The 19,172-nt window shown below is 44.5% G+C and overlaps 2 protein-coding genes across 3 annotated transcripts in view; one reads left to right on the top strand and one right to left on the bottom strand.

Annotated features, from left to right (window-relative positions):
- Positions 1-4,927: 4,927 nt before the first annotated feature.
- Positions 4,928-7,170, bottom strand: brcc3 (BRCA1/BRCA2-containing complex, subunit 3). Its single transcript, XM_037485388.2, has one exon. The coding sequence runs from the start codon at positions 7,026-7,028 to the stop codon at positions 6,246-6,248; it is 783 nt and encodes a 260-aa protein (XP_037341285.1). The 5' UTR covers positions 7,029-7,170; the 3' UTR covers positions 4,928-6,245.
- Positions 7,171-11,056: 3,886 nt separating this feature from the next.
- The window catches only part of LOC119226911 (ras-related protein Rab-27B-like), a 32,192-nt gene continuing 24,076 nt past the window's right edge, over positions 11,057-19,172 (top strand). Inside the window, exon 1 of one of the 2 annotated variants that reach the window (XM_037485295.2) lies at positions 11,057-11,353. The gene's annotated coding sequence lies outside the window, so the exon portion shown is untranslated. Of the gene's footprint in view, positions 11,354-18,390; positions 18,468-19,172 lie in introns of those variants that run through there. The other variant, XM_037485296.2, reaches the window with a different exon arrangement.

Here is a 19,172-nt window from a genome sequence, read left to right as displayed (position 1 = left end):
GCAGACCTGTCCTATTATAAAACAGGTAAAAACGGTTTCGCTGTTGTCGGGTTTTTTGGAAAGTTGCATAAACAGATGTTCATTAAACTGTATTGAATGGCCAGAAAAAATGAACGTGGATAATACCGGAATGAATAAAAATCGATACATATTTAATAAAAACGGAAGGATGTAGAAATCGCACGCACGCACGCGCGCCCTAAAATGCCATGGCAACCGAACGATGACCCGACCGAGGCTATTTAAGGTCAGCGGACTTTCTGAACGTTCCTTTTGCACTTTGACTTGAACACGAACTTTAAACCTCTTGTGAAATCAAACTGCTGAGAACTGAATCTTTGAGTTATTGACTGCTGGACGGAATTTTCTTGATAGGAATATTGTTGGAGAAGTGAACTGCTATATAACAACTTTTGTGGAGCACAGACGAGGCTGAAACAGGCCCTCAGGGGCGGCGGAGGAGCGGCGGAGCATCGAGGACGACCACCTGCTGAAGGACGTTGGCTGTGATTGGAACCTTCGGTGTGCAAGTAAGACAACGTTTCGATCCCCTTACATCCCTAGAAGGGTCACAAGGTTACAAATGAGTAAGACACATTGAGTTTAAAGGTGAAAGAAATAAGATTTGATGGACAAAGACACTCAGTCGATGATTTCTCTGTGTAAAATGATTATTGGAGGGGCAGGATGTGTTACATCTCGCGGGACATCTCTGGGCTGTGTCAACAATTAGTGTAGATGACTGTTATAGTGGTTTGAGGGTATCAAATCATCGAAATTTAACATTGACATTTGTGAAAAAAGATGGCGCTGAGAACGCTATGGAACGCTCAAATAAATGTTTTTATTTGGAAACAACCGGGTCCATAGAGACGGTTGATGCGTGACGTCACGACGTGCAGGTGTAGTCAACACACGTCGCGGTGGTTGAAACCTACTTATGAATGTATTGTTACATGCTCCATACACTATTTCTGTGATATTTAACATTGCAATGCACTCTGCTCGTTGTTGATGCATTTCATAAGAGTGACAAGAGAGCGATTTGTTAAGTAACCGTATGGGACTGCATGTGCGCGTGCTGCACCTCCTCCACGCGCTGCGATGTGCAATAAAGAGTGATAAACTAAAGAAGTTCATGTGGTCATGTTGGATCAATGCCGCCGTGTTTCACTGACGCACTGCATATAAAACACGTCCACGCTTTTTATTGAAAGTGTTACTGGCTGATTAAAAGCTTTTTAATATTAGAAACCCTACAGTATTTTTTGTCACAGAATGACAGTAGGGAGGACAATAATTACCTTAATTTGTGTGTGTTAGTGACTCCCTTAGGTCATGCAGTCATAGTTAATGTGGTGATCTGCTGTCGAATTTACAAATTAAAACTTTATTGCTCATGTGATCCAGAAATATTTAATGTAATGAAAATTCCTGACAGTTTAAATGTTTCCTCTTAAAGCTTGTGTTACCTGCATCATGGAGTGTCCCACGCAACACTGGCCCCTCGTCGATGACCACGGCCTTCTCCCCAATTCATCGGATGAGGTAGGTGAGGTTGACATTTATGCTGGGGTTGAAGATGAGTTTCTTCCCCAGGCCTTTTCAGATAACGAGGAGGAGGAAGAGGATGAAGAGGAGGATGAAGAGGAGTATGAAGAGGAGGAGGAAGACGACGAGTCCAACGGATGGAGCGACGGAGGGATGGACGGGGACGAAGAGGAGGAGGACCATGAAGATGACCCTCTCACTCAGACGTGGCCACCTCAGAGCTTCATGACGGAGCTGCGCCGAGTGCTGTCTCACCCCCTCCCCTCTGAGGTGGAACGTTCTGATTCTGTGGGTAAGTTGTTTCCCAGGGCCTTTTCTGACGAAGAAGAGGAGGAGGACCATGAAGATGACCCTCTCACTCAGACGTGGCCACCTCAGAGCTTCATGACGGAGTTGCGCCGAGTGCTGTCTCACCCCCTCCCCTCTGAGGTGGAATGTTCTGATTCTGTGGCTAAGTTGTTTCCAGGGGACTTTTCTGAAGAGGTAGAAGAGGAGGAAGACGAGGAGGAGGAAGAGGAGGAGGAGGAGGAGGAAGAAGATGAGGAAGAAGAGGAGGAGCCCATGTTGGACTTGGAGAGGCAATTGATGCGCTATCGTCTGGAGGCAGCACTGATATTACTGGTGGTGCCAGTAGATGAGGAGGAAGAGGATGAGGAGGAGGTAGACTTCACGGATTCTGGATATGACTCCATGTCTGGGTACGACTCCATGTCTGATGACGGATGGATGGACTGGGTGGCAGAGGAGGAAGAAGAGCAACATGAAGATGGCCCTTTCCTGCAGTTTGTACTACTGCAATCCCCCCCACTTCCTTCACATGTGGAATGTCCTGAAGAAGCGCCAACCCCAGTCCCCCAGATGTCAGGATTGTCCACCAAGAGGAGCAGGTAAGAGGACGACACGGGTCTAGGCCCCTTCTCTACTAAGAGGACCAGGGAAGAGGACTACAGGGAGTCAGCACCCTCCACTTCAGGCCTCGCCCCACCCACACACAGAGGATACTGGCAGCAGGCGGAAGACAGCGACTCGGATTGATGTCCTGAAGAAGCGCCGACCTCACTCCTTCAGATGTCAGGAGTGTCCTCCAAGCAGGAAAGAGGACGACACGGGGCAGGTGTGAAAAGGCTGAGGGACGGTTACGAGGACCACCTGGACACAGTCACTTGTACTTCAAGTCTAGGCCCCTCGTCCACTAAGAGGACCAGGGAAGAGGAGTAGAAGATACTGGCAGTGGGCTGAAAACAGCGAATTGATTGACAGCGACATTCTGCTTGCTGCAAGATGTAATACCGCCTTCCCTGTGTTCAGTGAGGTTGGCTATAGGTAGCATCTTGCAGCACAGTTTTTACATATCTCTTCTTTATGGATTGATACATTTGTGACCTGTGCAGTCTCCCCCACTTCCTTCTCATGTGGACTGTCCTGACGAAGCGCCGACCCCAATCCCCCAGCTGTCAGGAGTGTCCTCCAAGCAGGCAAAAGGATGACACGGGGCAGGTAAGTGTGAAAAGGCAGAGGGACTGTTCCAGGACCATGTGGACACAGTCCCTTGCACTTCAGGTCTAGGCCCCTCCTCCACTAAGAGGACCAGGGAGGAGGACTACATTGAGTCAGCACCCTACATTTCATGCCTCTGCCCCTTCTTAATGAAGAGCCGAGCAGATGGCTACCAGTAGTTATCCCCCTTCCACTTCAGGCCTCAACCCCCCCACACGGATACTGGCAGCAGGCTGAAAGCAGCGACTTGGTTTGAGAGCGACAGCCTGCTTGCTGCAGGATGTGAAACCTTTGTGTCTAGTCAGGACTGATAGAGCCCCAGACAGCCCCTCATCTACCAAGAGGACCAGGAAAGAGGACTAGAGAGAGTCAGCACACTCCACTTCAGATCTTCAGACCCTCCTCAAAGAAGAGCGGAGCAGATGACTACCAGTGGTTTCCTTCCTCATCTTTAGGCCTCAGCCCCCTTCAGCACTTCCCACAAAGAAGATGCTGGCGGTGGGCTGAAAGCAGCAACTTGGATTGACAGCAACATTCTGCTTGCTGCAGGATGTAAAAAATTGTTTATTGCCATAATATGTTGGACATACATGGAAATTGTCTTGGCGGTTGGTGCATGACAGAAGACAGTACAATAATGACAACATAGTGCAGCAATAAGATAAAAATAAAATAAAAATATAATAAAATATATGCTATGGGTTAGTACGCTAAAGCTAAAGCTATGGGTTAGTAAGTTAGAGAAGATAAAATAAAATTAGAATTAAAAATAAGATAAAGTGCACCAGCTAAACAAAGTGACGAGTGACAAATGAAAGTGACAAAGTTTTGACAAACAGAGTCAGTCAGAGGGGGCCCGGGCTCTGTTGATGAGCCTGACTGCCGAAGGGAAGAAACTGTTTGTGTGGCTGGAAGTCTTAGTCCTGATGGACCTCAGCCTCCTGCCAGATGGAAGGGGCACAAACAGTTCATGTCCAGGGTGGGAGGGGTCGGCTACAATCTTTCTGGCCCGCTTCAAAGTCCTGGAAGCGAACAAGTCCTGGAGAGACGGCAAATTGCAGCCAATCACCCTCTCTGCAGAGCGGATGACACACTGCAACCTGCCCTTGTCCTTGGCTGTGGCTGCAGCGTACCACACGGTGATGCTCCTCCATCACCGTGTGGTAAGGGCACCATCATCGTCTGTGGCAGGTTGAATTTCTTCAGCTGCCTCAGGAAGAACATCCTTTGCTGAGTCTGTTTCGTGATGGAGCTGATGTTCAGCTCCCACTTGAGGTCCTGGGTGATGATGGAGCCCAGGAAACGGAAGGAGTCCACAGTGGTGACGGGGGAGTCACACAAGATGAGGGGGGAAGGTGGGGCTGCGTACTTCCTTAAGTCCACGACCATCTCCACTGTCTTCAGGGCGTCACCAGGTGGTCAGACTCCCACCTGTAGGTGGACTCGTCCCCACAAGAGATCAGTCCAATGAGGGTGGTGTCATCAGCCAACTTCAGAAGCTTGACGGACTCTCCCAACCCTCACCCAATTCCATTATTTCAAAATAAAAGCCTCAATGATTATCTGTACCTCAACCATACCATACCACAATTGTTTTCAAATAATAGTACAACTAGTACTTAATTCTTCTACTGCTAGTTCCACAATTACAACTATAACTAGTACTAAACCTTATATTACTACAAAACATGTATTTTTAATTCTCAGCTTTTCCTATTTCTATTCTTTCAGCAGTGTTTAGAATAATTTCAGCTTCTTTCATTTCTGTACTTTAAGCAACTTTTTGAAATTAATTTCAGCTTTCTGCATTCCAACGCATTTTCAGCAGGAAATGCATTTTCTAGTTACCCTCTCTCCCCAACTCACAGTACTGCTGCCATGCAGTTCATCAGATTTATTTATTCCAACAGTTGTGGAGGCAATACACGTCATGGTAAGCCTATAGCCAATAGGCAATGATAAACAAATCAAAGTTAATTTAATATATAATATTTAATATTAATAATGTATTTCCAGCATTTTCCCCGAAATGGGGCCAGTTCCCAACACCGCAGATAAAGGAAATGTACAACACCAGCATCAGACAGAAAGATAAACAGCCTTCTTGTTCATTATCATCATTAAGATCAAACATGTCTTCCCAATTTTTATTCAAACTAAAGCTTTCGTTTCCCCTCTGGACTGTATGTGTCACCACAGGTGATGGCATGAGTTTTTATCGGAAAACTTGCTATGGAAAGGGAGCTGCGAGCTACCTTGCCGTGTGCAACCTGTCCCTTAAGGAACTCATATAGTCCAAAATGCCCCACAACACGGTTACAAAGTATATATTTGAAGCTGTTTTTATTTATATTATAGATATCAAAATCAGCGTACAACTGTATAAAGAGATAAGTAATCAATATTGCTCAAAATATATTATAATATCTCCTCAGTAGCTGCTGTCCTTCAGCCCCCTCCTCTATGGAACGGCTGTCTATCATTTTGTTTACAATAAATGCCCATCTAATCCAAACCGGTGGAAGAAATGTCTCATTAGTGTAACACTTTGGATTAGATAGGCATTGAATGTAATGGTCCATTATCATAGGATTGAAACGTGCCTTGGGGGGGCGGGGGGGAGACTGAAATGTCGTGCAAACATTGGCTAAATGACCCGTTTCATGCTAACGTCATATGAGCAAATACAGAATCCCTTAATCTTCCTCTCTAAAGGCTCTAAAGGCACTTTATTTAAGATGCGGTGCTACTTTCAGGTAGCGTTGTTGTGCTAATTAGACGATGACAGATGGCAGCTGAGGGGACTTGAGATAAAACAATCAGTTCATTCATTGATTAGTTGATTTTATGGAAGAACACAATTTGGTATTTCAACTGCTTTCTAAAGAACTTTCTGGCCAAAATTGCGAAAAATGTTCTGGTTCCAGCCTCTTAAATGTTATCAGGTGAAGAGTTTAATGATTGAAAATTCAGGATCTTACAAGAGATATTTCTAGGGACACTTTACCAAATGATCAATTAAGGTAGTGAGAAAATATTTGTCAGTGAAAATAAACGTTATTTGCAGCCGCAAAATTGTAAGACAATATCCCTAAATATGATGTCCTACAGTAGAGATTTAAACAACGACATTTATAAACAAAAACCAGCCCGAACAGGTGCGCCGTGTCCATTATGCGGACAGCCCTCCTCCCGGCTCACGCCGCGGCCAGCTCCAGCAGCAGCCGCTCCTTCTCCCGCCGCAGCTCCGCGATGCTCTGCTTGTTCTGCTCCAGCCGGTCCTCCAGCCACTGCAGCAGCGGCCCGCTCACCGCCGACATCTGGCTGCACAGGTTCTTGGTGAACACCGAGCCGTTGTGGATCTTGGTGACGGGGTCCAGGTGCGCCAGACTGTGGATCTTGCGGTACGTGTCCTGCTCCTCCTGGCACAGGATCCGCGGCAGCTCCACGGCGGACTCCAGGCACACCTTGCCGATGGCTTCGCGCGGCACGACGTGGACGGGGATCTCGACGCGCTCGTACTCGGAGCCCTTCTGCGCGCTCACGGACTGGAAGCAGGTGTAAAGCACCCGGCCCGTCTTGGTGTTCTTGTCCTCTATGAAGCAGGAGAAGATGAGGCCCACGAAGCACTGGTCCAGCATCTGGTACATCGCCTGCGTCCTCACGTCGACGTGGGAGGGCCACACGGTGATGTGCGGGTGGGAGTGGTACCAGCCGACCACCCGCATCGGCCTGCCGGTCGTGTCGGCCAGCCGCTCCGCCTCCGTGGAGGCGGCCGACAGCTGCTCCGGGGAGATCTCCACGCGGTCCTTCCTCTTGTCCGAGCGGCGGAGGATGATGACGGAGTGGATGTGGACGATCTTGGCGATCTCCACCTCCCCAATGCAGAGACCCATCACCTCCTCCTTTTCCGTGCTCAGCGCGTGATTCATACACACGAGGAAGGCGTCCGACTCCAGGTGGACGGCGCTCACCGCCATCCTGTTTCACCAAATGATGTTTACTTCTCGGGGCAACGACGGAGACGTAAACAAGGCAGCGGCGTTTCACTTCCGTGTTCGGAGGTGCTGCACAAAAACATTCCGGGTTGGTGCAGCTGAGCTCGGATATCGACGTGTCGACAGTTCCGCTTATTTCTGGGATGTCGTAAAATAAATTCATTATATTTTTTTAATCGACCACGAGTGTTGTTAAACACCTTTGTCATGAGCTTATGTTGGTGTGATGGGTTATGTATGTCTCCACTGTGAATAAAATAGAATACATGAATGAAAAGGCAGTAGTCATATTAAATCAATCAATGTGTAGTCTTATTGATCTGGTAATAATATTTTATTATATTTCAACACTTAAAAAGTATACTGAAAGGAACAACACACTTGAACTCACTGCAGTTAGTTTCTTTCAGTTATCAATATTTAAAAACGCAATCTGCAATAATTAACATCAAAGACAAATCAATGACATCAAAAATATTTTTCCATTGTACAGAACGATCATTTATATTAACATGAATCAATTAAAAATATTTCTATAAAATAAGTAGTGCATTAAGTACAAACTGGCTTTGCTCAACTGTAAATGGTCTTTAACTAAAATTAATTATTAGTTTGACGAAAGACCGGAACTCGTAACCTTTGGAGTTTTGGAGTAAAGCGGGTTTCTGAAAACATTGCACCAAATTACACCTCTAACATCTTTTGTTGCAGACTGAATATCCCAACATGTATCAATCTGGATTTTGTGTTTAAAAGTCATTTTAGCTCGTAAGCAAAAAGGGTCATCTTTGGGAGATTTTCAGTGACTTGTCTCCACTTGAGCTTGGTTGGGCTTCTCCGTCCTGTCTATCTTTCACCACCAGGTGTCCCTCTTGGCCGCATATTCATTCAGTGTGTATGATTGTCCTCACTTTTTTTTACCCAGTTTGTCTTGTTCATTAGTGGTTCTTTTCAGCTCAGTTTCTAACTTCCTGTTATGTGCCTTGCTGTCGCCCGTCCAATACGTATATTTGTGATCTGCAAAATGAGTGACTTCACTCAGCCTTTGTGCTCTTTAGCAAATGTACGAGTACTAAAACAATAAACTAAGATGGTGACCACGGTACCAAAGATGCTAAACATCTGCATGTAAGAAATATTATCAGCCTGTTAGCATTGGGACTTTTTATATAAGCTAAATTCTAAATATAGTCTCGTAAAACTACTGACAGTCCAATAGGTGTATTGTATCTATAGTTTTTAACATACAGTACGACGAATGGGTCATCACCACATCACTACTGCTATGAGAGCTGGTTTATTACAATTCCCCTGTGCATACTGCCACTGTGCAACCGTTGTCAGGCCCCAGAAGACGATTCTTTCATTATTGGTAGCTCCCTTGAAATCATGGTTGTAGTGTATGACGTGGATATTAAAAGGGTAATTCAACCAAACACAAAGGATAGGTTATGGGCAGAACATGTGAGAAGTCAAAATAATTTCCATTAAAATAAGTAGTAGACAAAGCTGAATGTTTAAATCAGGGTTGTATCAAAACCTTATTGTTTACCCAATACCAGACATACTGCTCTGTACTTTCCTCAAACACATTTGCAGTCATCTTCAGTTCTTTTTTTGCCTGTATTTTCTTCCATTCTTATTCAACAAGACGCCCTCAACATCTGGCCAAAGAAACATGACAAGCTGAATCCACTCTCATGTCTCCATAGCAACAGGTTGGGTTGGTAATAGAAACTTTGATCTTGAACGTGACACATGCTTGATCAAATGGGAAATTACTCAAGCATGCCTATATCACACGCACACGTTGGCATGATTCATTATGTAAACCACAGACCCAAACATATTCACTTTGTATCAACTAATAGTAACTAAGCATGTTCGGGTGTGTGTGCGTGTTCAGGAGCGGTTAGAGTGTTTGCTTTGGCACCTTTCGTGTGTGCAGAGGCGCTCGGTATCCATGACGACCAAGATGCTGCCAGTGAGATGGACAGAGTGAATAACTGATGGCGAGTAAGAAGGTATGGTTCAAAATGGAAAGTATTTGACATTTGTGAAAGGAAACGTTCAGCAGCAGTAACACAATGGATTCACAAAGAACAACACTGCAAAGTGCAATAAAAGATGAAGCTGTTGATAATCTATGTTAATGAAATTGTCAACAGCTCCAACAAACTAAACTAAATATTCACAATGTCAGTCTGTCTCAATACTTTGTGAAGTAACCGTCTGCAACTCTGAGCAACAGGCCCATTGGTTCCTGGGGCTGTAGTTTTTATAAAATGCTACTAAAGGACCATAAGGTGTATTTGTTAGGGACCATTTTCAGCCGTGGATTAATAAACATTTGCTCTAGACCGCATTTGTAGAAACAGGACAGCGTGTCTGGTGTTGAGTAAATAAACAGTTTGGTGTGCGTGATGCGTTTTTAATAGTATTTGTGGTAGACAAACAGTAATAATGTTTAAGCTTTGGAAACGCATAATGTTTTTGATTACATATGATTATACTGTCCTCATCCTGTATTTAACTTTAAGGAACTCGCCAATCTAACTGTATGAATGCCAGTTAATGTTAAGTTTCTTTTAACTGCTATTTTTTAGCTCTGTTATTTTGCCATTTTCTACTGTTATTTCATATACTCTAAATGTCTACTTGGAAGCTTTGAGGACATAGTATTATATACTTAACAGATTGTACATTTCTTGTTGACAAATAAGAATTTGTGTGCTATAATATTATATTATAATATATAAAATCAATGGTATATTGCTGAAAACCCAGGCAGCTGGTGGCTGCCCTGACACTACACACTGTGGAGGAAGTGGACCGTAATGAGATATTCAGCTACTGATGTGTGCAATTATAATGACTGTGTAAAATTAACTCTATTAGATCATTCATTTATTTATTTATAACATGTATAACAAAATGTAACCCGTCAAAATGAGTTAAAGATTCTATCCGGTTAGAGTGTTATATCAAGGAATTAACAGGAAATAAGTTCTTTAGTCACCTACCTCCCAACCAAGGAGTCTTTGGATAATATTTGCTGTAGAATTGCTGTAAAAGTTATTTTGTGTGATTCACTGAAAACCATGTATTTCAGTTCATTGAATTTCTAATCAGTTCTCTTTTTATCATGAAGATCAGCAGTATTGTTTGCGTTTCCACCTGTTGAACATTTAGGGCTCAGTAAAGTATGAAGTGTGTGCAGGCGCTAGGACCCTGTGGGCTCATGTCTTTTCAGGTTACACACACGCGATGTGGCCTTCACATGCAACACAAATGATCAGCTTTCCATTTCATATTTGTTGCTTGAAATTATGGTGAAATGTGAGTTCTCAATAATCAATGATAAAGAAAGTAACTCAAAAAGAGCAACGATTTTTATGTGATGGGAAAAGTCTACTGCTGTTGATCTGAATACGGATGGCAGTCATGCAGAAAACAAAATATGACATATGTGGTGTTTTTTGTCCAAATAGAATCTCACATACTGCCAAACAAACTTTGAACATGCAGTTTTAGGAGAATAGGCTAGTTATCAACAAAAAAAGACCCAAATGAAACTATTGCAAAAACAAAATAACATGTTGATGACAGTAAGCTGTCACAGAAATATAGATTAGAATTTCACTAACTAAATTTCACTTAAAGCGTACTAATCAACACATTATATTGTTTAATTAATTGAACAACTATGCTGAGGCCAAATTAGAAGTATCTTTGTTCTGTTTACCTCTGCTTCCAATTGCAAAAGAAGTTGTGGCTTTATATTTGACCATCAATAATTAAAGTGGTATCCCACCTCATCTAACAAACAAAGATGAACAGAAAAGCGACAAACTGTTCTTTGTTAGTAATGGGAGAAACAAATAAATACTAATAAATGTCAAAAAGAAAAACGAATGTAGCAATAACAAACAACACCACCCAGTGCTGAAAAACAAAAGCCTGCTCGCCCCACAACTGAGAAAGCCAAGTTTCCGAGGAGTCCCCGAATGCGGCAGCAGCGTCAACCCTCCACCCATCGAGGAAGCCGAGCGACATCCATCAAACTCGCTGCACTCTCTGAGGTACGCTCGAGCGCTCCACAGGCTGCACCCCACCAAACGCTCCGCCGGACCGTCACACCGAGCCGCTCCGGTGCGCGGATCCCCCCCACCCCCCCTCCTCTCCACCAGGACCGTTGGAGACATGCGACGTCTCGGAGGAGGAGGAGGACGAGACGAACTGGCCAGGCAGCAGCAGCAGACACCTGCGAGGAGGATCTGAGTTTGTTTCGATAACGACAAAGAAAGGTAAGTGCCAAACAGAAGCGGAAGGACTTGTATCCAGGTAACCTCTTTTCCGACTCTGGTCGTGCACGACGCAAATGCCGGTTGTTCACCGGTGCGTTTCCGTGTTGTCGTCTCCAGCATCGGTAGAAGGCAGGCGGTATGAGTCATAGCCCGGCGCAGGGCTGCTGGAGCATCAGCCGAGGAGCCAAGTGTCTGCAGCCTCCTCCGAACCCGCGGTGCCTTATCGGCACATGCAAAGCGCCGCACCTCTGTGCTGCCCAGGTCGATTCGTGTGGGTGGGTTAGTGCGTGTGGGGTCGCGGTCTTCTGCGTGGGTGTGCACGCACGTGCGTGTTTGTGTTCCCGTGCGCGTCACGGGGATTCACCTGCTAAGAAGGCTTTGTAAGAAATGGTGCGTCGAGGACACCCGGTGTTTACTTTTGGTCTTACTTCCAGTGAAGGAGAATCCTAAAGCAGGCCTGGATGCTGTAGCGCACAGCATGTGTGCATCCAACTCTGTGGCAATAGTATTTTTTGTGTGTGTGTGTGTGTGTGTGTGTGTGTGTGTGTGTGTGTGTGTGTAGTTCCCCTGCTTCCACATGCCCTTGTAGACGCAGACAGCTCGGTGCCTGGTTTGCAAGCACTCGACTGGTCCTGAGACCTCACCTTCTGGGGTGAACCGGCTGTGAGCCAGGCCTTTTGTCAGTGTTGGACCTCAGCACCTCTTGATGGGTTTCTGTGGGTATTAAGTGGGCCGGGCTCAGGTGGGAAAAGGTGGTGCCACAAGTAGTCCACTACCTGCATGTGCCGAAGTTTCAGAAATAATCCCAATTAATGTTTGCCTCACCACTGGAATGCATCTTGGGAGTCTTTGTTTACCTTTTTCTTTTTACTTACACGGTTGCCTCTAATTGGATAAAAGATGCTGGTGTCTGATTTATTAAGTTTAACTGTCTCGGGGTTTGTTCAAAGGTGTACATCATCGCTCCGTCCTCTTCTTTTAACGTGTACAGAAGTTTCAAGTTACACAAAAGCATACTATGCAAAGTCTCGTCTTATCTCCTGGCCTACATTTACATTTACTTGCGGGCCCTCTTCCTGGAGAGGGAACGTATACGTTCTATGTAAGCGTACATCCCATCTAAACTTTTAGGTTAAATATGGTAAACTTATTTTACTGATACACACTGTCATAAGGCAGTTGGTTTTCGTTTCCAACTTTCCGAGTATAGTCATTTACACCTTTCACATCACAGAAGTACCTGTATTTGGATTACAGTGGAATGTAATAGGCCGCATTAATAATATCCTTTACCACCATTTAAACCCTGTTTATCTGCAAACAAATGTACATGAAATTTTAAAAATGTACCTTAATTAATGAAAGCATGAACCATCCCTAGATTGCGTCTGAATACAAGTGAGTCAGTGAGTCACAGTCGGTCCGTGGTGAACTGACTGGCGTAATTTTGTAAAGTTGTACTCCAGTGTCCATGCTTAAGGGGCACCATATTGTACAAGCAGCAAGGTTAAGCTGATGTCTATTTAAAAAAAATAACAACAATAATGATAGACATTTTTTAAAGGTCCCTTTTGGTTCGTTTGAATGCACCTTTGAGTTGATTCGTGACTACAGCTTGTCGGTTTTCCTCTTCTGCCAAGGTCACAGGCTTCATTATTTGATCATAAGATTAAAAATCCCATCTACACTATACATCCATGCAACAGTGGTGTGAGGGACCAACCAAGTAGTTTGCACCCTACAGGTGCATTGTTGAAATAATGTACATTGATTTGGTTCACAAATCAACAGTTTTCCAGTGTCTGTCACAAATTCAACAACACAACTTGTCTCCATTCGTCTGTATTTTTTTTAACCTCAATGCGAAGTGCTGGTCCTGGTGTTTCTCTGAATGAGAGATTTCATGTCGGAGACACTGTGTGTGACAGGAGCCGGTATCGCTCTGCGTCCCATAGGCAGACTCCCAGTGTTTGTTGACTCTGCGTCCCTTTAGCCGCTGGCAGCTTTATTGTTTCACGTCTTCGGGATAAATCCACGTTGGTTCCTTGCTGACGGACTCGTAATGAAAATGACATATTACATTTGGCTCGTGGGGTTTTATTCATTGGATGAAATGTCATGAAAGTCTTTTTCTATTTTTCTTACTCTACTTCTCCATGTCACCCTACACTGGTCCCCAATGATTTTTGTCTCAAAAGCCAAGCCACAGGGACTCTTTGTATCCTATCTGTGACGTCTGGAGCAGCAGAATCGGCTTTTCCTCCTTGTATTAATAGAGAAGAAAAACTCCACCTCATTGTTCAAGAACTCGATAAGAGAAGCCTACAAACAGACTGTAGGGAAATACTCCAGCAGATAAAAGTCAATTTGTGAGCCTGCAGCTCTCATCTGTGAATAAATGCCATGAATGAATGAAGTGATTTATGTTCAATAGAAACGCCTCACGTGGAGAAGTCTAATATAAGCATCCTCAACTACACTCAGACGCAGTAAACTAAACAAAAGATGCAAGCAACTAAGTTCTCTACATCTAGAGTGAAAACCCCTCCGGTTTTGTTAGCCCCCCCCCCCCCCCCCCCCCGCCCTCCCAATGCTGGGTTTGCCTCCTCGTCTCCCTGCAGAGGGCCACTGAACAATAGCAATGCGACCGTGAAAACGATAACCCTCGAGTGTGGCCAAGTCTATTTGCACATGCTCGTTCCCTTAGGCCTTTTGTGCCGTTGTCGCGTCACTTTCAGGAGCCGCATCGGTGGTCTCCATGGTGATGTTTGAAAATCCAGTTGTACTTTCATAGGCTCATCCAGAGCGAGTTAAAGCCGGCGAGGCTCCAGCTTGGGTGTGTTGCCTCGCTGACTCTCTGTGACCTTTTCACTCTGGGACGGCTCTCCCTATCCAACGTGCCCTTTTCTTCTCCCTCACTGTCTTTCTCTGTCTCCGTCACCACCTCGTACCCCCCCCATCTCCACCCACCTGTGGTGTATTGACTAAGAACAGCAGGATTCAGCCTTTCTACGATGATTAATGCATAGATAAGATTTGCCACCTGATAGCGAGGAACCTGACTGCAGCAACACCAGGTCCAGTGTGTGTGCGTGCGTGTGGGTGCGTGCGTGTGCGTGCGTGTGGGTGCGTGTGGGCTTCCCTGCTGTCAGCAGAATTTGAGAATTAGTGATCGCAATGTTGCTTGGCAGCAATAATCTGTTTTGAAGCTTGCCAACTGGTCGGAGCCAAAGAACCAGACTGCAACAAGTCCACTGGAGATGGTGATTCTCAAAAGCAATCATTTATGTCTGGCATTTTCAAGTGACACTAAAGCGGCTGTAATCAATATTTTTCAATAATAGATCACATGACTTTGAAAGTGAAAGGAGCCGCTTGTTGTGATGAGTCCACATGGGCCATCTGCTGTGCTGCAGTTCCCCTCAGCTCTACGCGGACCGATGGCGTCCTCGGAGTCATTATTTCTGGTTTCCCGACTTCAACATTTCTGTTTTTGGTTCCTTCCCAGTGCTCTCAGCAGCATTTCGCGTGAAAAGCTCGGATAAACTTGCTGTACGCCACCTGCACACCGCTAAGCAGCCGAGCGACACCGTCAGAGACTCGTCGTATTCATGACCTTAAAAGCCTTCTATTTGTCTCATTAGTTTGAGGAGACCAAAATGGTGCCAAGAGAAAATGCTGCTTTGGACCTGCTCAGTGTTCAAATAAACAATGTCCGATCACCCCGTGGACTTTTAAACTCCCTCTAGTGGTTCCAGTCGTGGGACGGTGTGACACATTCAGGTTAACGTTAACGGGTGTCTCGCTCGGTTCACCCAGTCCGTTTGGATTAATCACAGCCGAGAAAGAGAGCGGGAGAGAGGCGGGGGGGGGGGGGATTGTGAAGACAACCGTACAGATACAGAATAACGCGGTAAGTTCAACACAAAAGGTGTTCAACTCTGGAGCCAACTTGATCCCGAATGTACAAATACCACAAGCTCACATATGAGACCATGATTAAAGTGCCCGGCTGCACAGTGACGGATGCACCGGGAGGCCGAGCCGGCGGGCGAGTTCACCTGTGTGGGGGCGTGTTGGCGAATCTCTGCGTTGTGCTCACTGTCGTGACAGACGCTGCCACCTTTCTCAGTAAACCTCCAGAGCGTCAATTGGTTCAGCGGCCTGGTACACTCGGACGATGAGGAGGTTGGAAGTCGCACAGTTTGTGTCTGGGAAATAAATGTTTCAGCTCCTCGGGGCTGGTAAAGTGAAGGGTATCCTCCCTGAAGTCGGCAAAAACTTTGGAAGAGCTTATTCGGCAGAGGGCTGTCCCTTTTGAGGCGGGCCGGCAGGATTGTCCTTCTAGTGTGAAGCCACTACTACGTCTGGGATGGTTTTCCACACTTGCATAAACGCAAGTATGACGGCACCTCAGAATCTTTGAGTCCCGCACGACTCTGACCTAAAGGGGATTTTTGGGGTTGATACTTTGGGGACTTGCACATTACTCTGGCATGAAAACTGAACATCTTTGCAGTACAAACGTATCGATGCATTGACGAGAAGCTGAATTACCTCATGGTGACCCATTTCTCATTCGGGCTCTAATCCTATTTGGTAAAAAAAATATACCCCTAAAGGTTTGCCACGACAAAAAGGTTGTGACTGAGAAACGGAACCATTTGAAAGGGAGCGATCTGAAATGCGTCTCGTGTGGGATCAATAATGCAGGCGGTTCTTCTGGACAGTAAATTAGCTCAGCAGTACATTTCCTCAAATCCGCTGCACCTTTTATGCTCACTCATAAATACCGGGATTACTACTTGTTATGATGGGGAACTGGGGAGCTTGCAGTGTAGTGCTGCTTTAATGGTGGAGGCTACTGCCGATTTATATATACAGCACAGGCACTCTCCATTTTAAGATAGAGGGACATTCCTTATGCCGCACTCTCTGAAAGCCAAATCAGCCGTAACGGAATAACAAACTGTCCCTCCCTTTTGATCGGGTCGAGGAGGAGTCTTTAAATTATAATAAACAACAAAGTTGAAGTACTTTTTGGGCAAAATATATCATGTTATTAGAAAAAGAAGCCACGGAGAAATAACAGCTGAATCTGCAGATTCCATTAGCTTTACAGAGAGTTTATAGAGTTTCGGCTCATTGTTTAGCCTTACAGCTGCTGCTTTAATGTTTTCATTCACTCACTGCTCTCCACTGGCCATTTTCACAAACACACACAAAGAGAGCAATTTTCAGAGCAAAGATTGTGTATAATTTATAAACTTGTGTTATACAGAGTACATCATTCCTGCTTTATTATGAGACGATTCGATTTTGGTAAAACAAAAAATAATTATTAAGGTAATGGAGCCGGTCACACTGAAATATACTTTTGTTTGCATGTAAAACATGTGAGTATGAAACTAAGAACATTCATAGATTTGTGATGTGAGGATGAAAGCTTCTGATCAACCTGAGGACCACAGAGCTGATCACCATGGGACCATGAATTAATAAAATGAAAAGCGATGAGATCTATATGTCACTGCCAAGGAAACCCACGGGACTGAACGCAATCTGTAGTTGTTTGTCTCTTTCTCTCATCCATCGTTTGTTCTTTCTTATCAGCCCTTTTCTGTGCGGTCTTTATTCCCACCTGTTCCATCTCTCACACGAAGACTTGCTCCTCTGGCATTCACTAGACGAACATGTCTCCGTCTCTCGTCTGGCTTTCTGTAACCAGCTTTGACAGATTTCTTTTCTAATATCGTTGCATCGAACAGGCTGGTACGCACAGCTAAGGGCACCTCAGTGCAGCTTTTGTAATGTCCTCTGGTTTCTGGGGGAAACCCCGACATTTAGGTTGTGCTGCACAATATATATGGATGTATTTCTTTTGGAATCTCTAAATCACTCGCTCCACTTTGACAGGCAGAAGTCAGGCATGGTCAGATTACTATTACGCCGCTTCCATGACATTTTATGATTTAGTACCTCACTATATGTACCTCATATATATATTTTTTCTTTATCTGTTCCTTGCCACCCTGTGGGAGAAAACAACATTTCTGTTTTAGTATTTAAGAAGAACATTGCTTTACATCACAAGTCATATATATTTGTGTTGATAAACTGGTGGATTGTCAGTAAATTAATCGGAGACCTTTTTGTGTGTTGTTTCCGCTTTGCTTCAGGTCTTTAGGCGTTAGTTGTTCATCAGGAAAGGGAAATAAGGATAGATTATTGATGCGTAACACATGCACCGAAACCGAGCATGACTTATTGATACGTTTTTCATTCACTTTGTCTGTGCTGCAAAAGGAAGCAGCAAATTATAAAGTAATTGCATCTTATTAATAATGAATGTAACCAGCAGCAGTGAAAGAAGTGTATTCACAAGCATGCCACGCTGGTGTGTGTGTGTGTGTGTGTGTGTGTGTGTGTTTTGTTTTCCCCTCTAATGTTGGATCTTCTCTGATGTGCGAATGTGTTTTTTGAGGTTGAAATAGATACTCATATGTTGGATAAAACACAAACCAGAAATAATACGTTGGTAATACAGGTATGTGATTTGATGCCATACATTTTCTTAATTTACGGAGTTCAACCGCGCACACGGTCATGTGTGACCATAATGTCAAATAAAATTCCTATTTACTTAATAATACTTGACTTTTGTTTTCTAATCAAATACAGGCGGAAGAGAAGAATGTCGATATGCGTTTTCATTCCTGCCCCATGAATCAATCCTCTTCAGAGCAATTAGTAGTTTTATGTCTCCGTAAATGAATCTGGAATTGTCTTTGTATTCCGACAAGAAACTCCCCGGAAAAAGACTTTCACAATATGGCCTGATCCTTCGTCCGCTTTGAGTTTCTTTATATTGCTCGCGTGGATCCCCCGTCTTCCATCTCTCGCTGTGAGCACTTTGGTTGATGTACGTCAGACGTCCCTGCAGCGTTCAGCTTTGGGGAGGCTTCAAGGGAAAACCCTGCTAGTTTAAAAGCGAGCGTAGCTGTGGAGTAGAGAGAGAGAGAGAGAGAGAGAAGGAGAGAGAAACGGCAGGAGAGAGGAGGGAGCCAAATGAGATCTGAAGAGACGTGGCGGACGAGGAAAAGGGAGGCAGAGAGTAAGTTGAGTTTGCTAATAAAAAGTCAAATATATTGTAAATGCCACAGGTTTAGTTGGGAGACCCCATCTTTTATCCCAGTATGCAGTTTGATGTATCACTGAAATCTAGATTTCAACATTTTTTTTTATTTTGTGAATATTTTAATGACTCGAGAGGATGTTAATTACTTTCTTTAAAATACCCTATACAATACATCCATGAATTTATTAAACGAAACCATACGAATATGATTGCTCATACTGGAAAATCAAATCAAACACGTTGACCATCGGTATTAATATCGGCGTGTTCAGTATTTTTTGTAAAACATAGCAAGGAAGGAAGGAGGAAGGTTTAATGCTTAAGAGAATGGGGTGTGACTTGGATGAGATCTGAAGACAGAAAGTAGAGAGGGAGGAAAGGCTAGTTGCCTGGTGACTGAAGCAGAAGGAGCTATGATGAGGAAAGGAGCGCAAATTAGGAGGAGGAGGAGGAGAGGAGGACTTGTTTTCCAAGTGCAAAGAGTTACTGGTCACGATGCCACATCAGCTGCTGCCATCCCTCCCACTGCGCTCTCTGAGGAGGAGGAGGAGGAAGAAGAGGTGTTGGCTCTCGGTCTTTACATCTTCGGTGTCCTATTGAGACGTGGTTTAAATCGTTGTAATGAGCGCGTTTGTTTATCAAACTAAGTCCAAACCTCAATTTTAGACTGTAGTGTATTTT

This window comes from Pungitius pungitius, chromosome 18 (genome assembly GCF_949316345.1).
Source record: "Pungitius pungitius chromosome 18, fPunPun2.1, whole genome shotgun sequence".
In the NCBI taxonomy this organism is placed as follows: domain Eukaryota; kingdom Metazoa; phylum Chordata; class Actinopteri; order Perciformes; family Gasterosteidae; genus Pungitius; species Pungitius pungitius.
This window is presented reverse-complemented; position numbering and strand designations above follow the sequence as displayed.

Bases quoted from the DNA above. Each gene is read 5' to 3' on its own strand.
- brcc3 (XM_037485388.2), bottom strand. From the start codon at position 7,028: ATGGCGGTGAGCGCCGTCCACCTGGAGTCGGACGCCTTCCTCGTGTGT.